The 1,664-nt window shown below is 32.9% G+C and overlaps 1 protein-coding gene across 1 annotated transcript; it reads left to right on the forward strand.

Moving 5' to 3' along the window:
* Positions 1–356: 356 nt before the first annotated feature.
* Positions 357–1,217, forward strand: LOC122580523. Its single transcript, XM_043752797.1, has one exon. It carries the CDS (start codon positions 379–381, stop codon positions 865–867), a length of 489 nt encoding a protein of 162 aa, XP_043608732.1. The 5' UTR covers positions 357–378; the 3' UTR covers positions 868–1,217.
* The last annotated feature ends 447 nt before the right edge of the window (positions 1,218–1,664 follow it).

A 1,664-nucleotide genomic window follows, 5' to 3' on the forward strand; every position in this document is an offset into this window, starting at 1 on the left:
AATCTAGCTACTTAATTGTCTACTTCAATTCACATAATAATGAAAAACATATGTAAATATATATATATATATATATATATTACATTTTTACTACCTACCTACTAGGCTACTGTGATATATAAATTCAACCGAAATCGAACACCAACTTGTTAATTAAGATGAATAAAATAAATTAAATATGTGGCTATGCCTACATAATCGTATTTCTTTGCTACAACTAACAACACAAATTGTATGAAAAATTAAATGTCCCATATTTATTTTATTCGGATTAACCGACGTGGCAAGCTGGTTCAATTCACGATACAAAAAATTATTTCTATATATAATACAAACCCAACATACACCACTACTCACCCAATTACTATCCATGCAAAAATGGGTATTTGCATTTCTTGCCATTCAAACTCTCTAGCCACCGGAAAACTAATATTACCCGATGGCACTTTACAAGAATTCTCTTGTGCAATCAAAGTCTCCGAAATTCTTGTCAAGAATCCATCAACTTTTATTTGCAACGCGGACGAAATGGACTTTGACGACGTCGTTTCGCCTCTTAAAAACAATGACATGCTTCAACCGGGTCAGCTTTATTTTGCCCTTCCCTTGAAGCGGTTGAAACACCCGCTTCAACCCGAAGAAATGGCTGCATTGGCTGTCACAGCTAGTGATGCATTGGCTAAATCATGTGGTGGTGGGCGTAAAAGCAAGAAAAATAATAATAAAATGTTTTTATCGGCTTCTTCTAGTAAGGTGGCGGATTTTGAGACTGTTGGTGCGACCCTAAAAGGCGGTCGTGGTGTCGGTGTTGGTTATGGTGGAAAAAAACAAAATTTTAAGGTTATGTTGAGTGTTATACCAGAGTAAAACAATGGCTAACGACTGATGATGACGGCGACCAGAGAGAGATGGTGGTCGTTTTTATATATATAAAAAAATTATATATATGTTGTGGACGTATATATGGTGATTATGGTTATGAAGTGAAGGGGATTATTGTTGTTGCGATGATGTCGTTTTTTTGATCCTTCACTTTGATCATTTTTTCCATATTGGGATGACGACTTATTTGGGAGTATATGATTATATTTTTACCTTTTGTTAACATGGGTTATTATAAAAATATATATCCAATGTCTTTTTTTTTTCCTTCTTCTTTCTTGTGTTGCCTTTTGAGGGGAATCGTTCTCCTTTTGGTATAATTATATCGAATAAAGTGGTGGTGTGACTATATAATCGACATGTTAAAGTGTTATGAGTATTATGTTGTTTTTGGAACAAGTGTGAATTTTGCGAATAACAATTATGTTTTGTGTGGTTATATTTTATTTATTTTTCTTATAATATCTTACCTCAAATGTATTAAATTAAGCTAGTTTACTCCCATGAGGGGGCAAGGTTTCTCGGTCCTCTCATGAGGATTTTATGCCTGACAAAACGGTTCAGATTCAAATTTTGATGGGATAATGTTTATTTTTATTTATTGTTGTGTCATTTGATAAGAGGTTTTTTTCTTTTTATGGTTTCCTAACAATTTGAATAACACTCTACTTGAAAGATGTTAATAAATGAGACCAAACATGATCTGAATATTCAAACTTAAAAAAAAAAAGCTAGTCTAGTGCACAATTGACAATTCAATATAAATCACACTTGAATTAATT

The sequence above is a fragment of the Erigeron canadensis genome, chromosome 8 (assembly GCF_010389155.1).
Source record: "Erigeron canadensis isolate Cc75 chromosome 8, C_canadensis_v1, whole genome shotgun sequence".
Classification (NCBI taxonomy): domain Eukaryota; kingdom Viridiplantae; phylum Streptophyta; class Magnoliopsida; order Asterales; family Asteraceae; genus Erigeron; species Erigeron canadensis.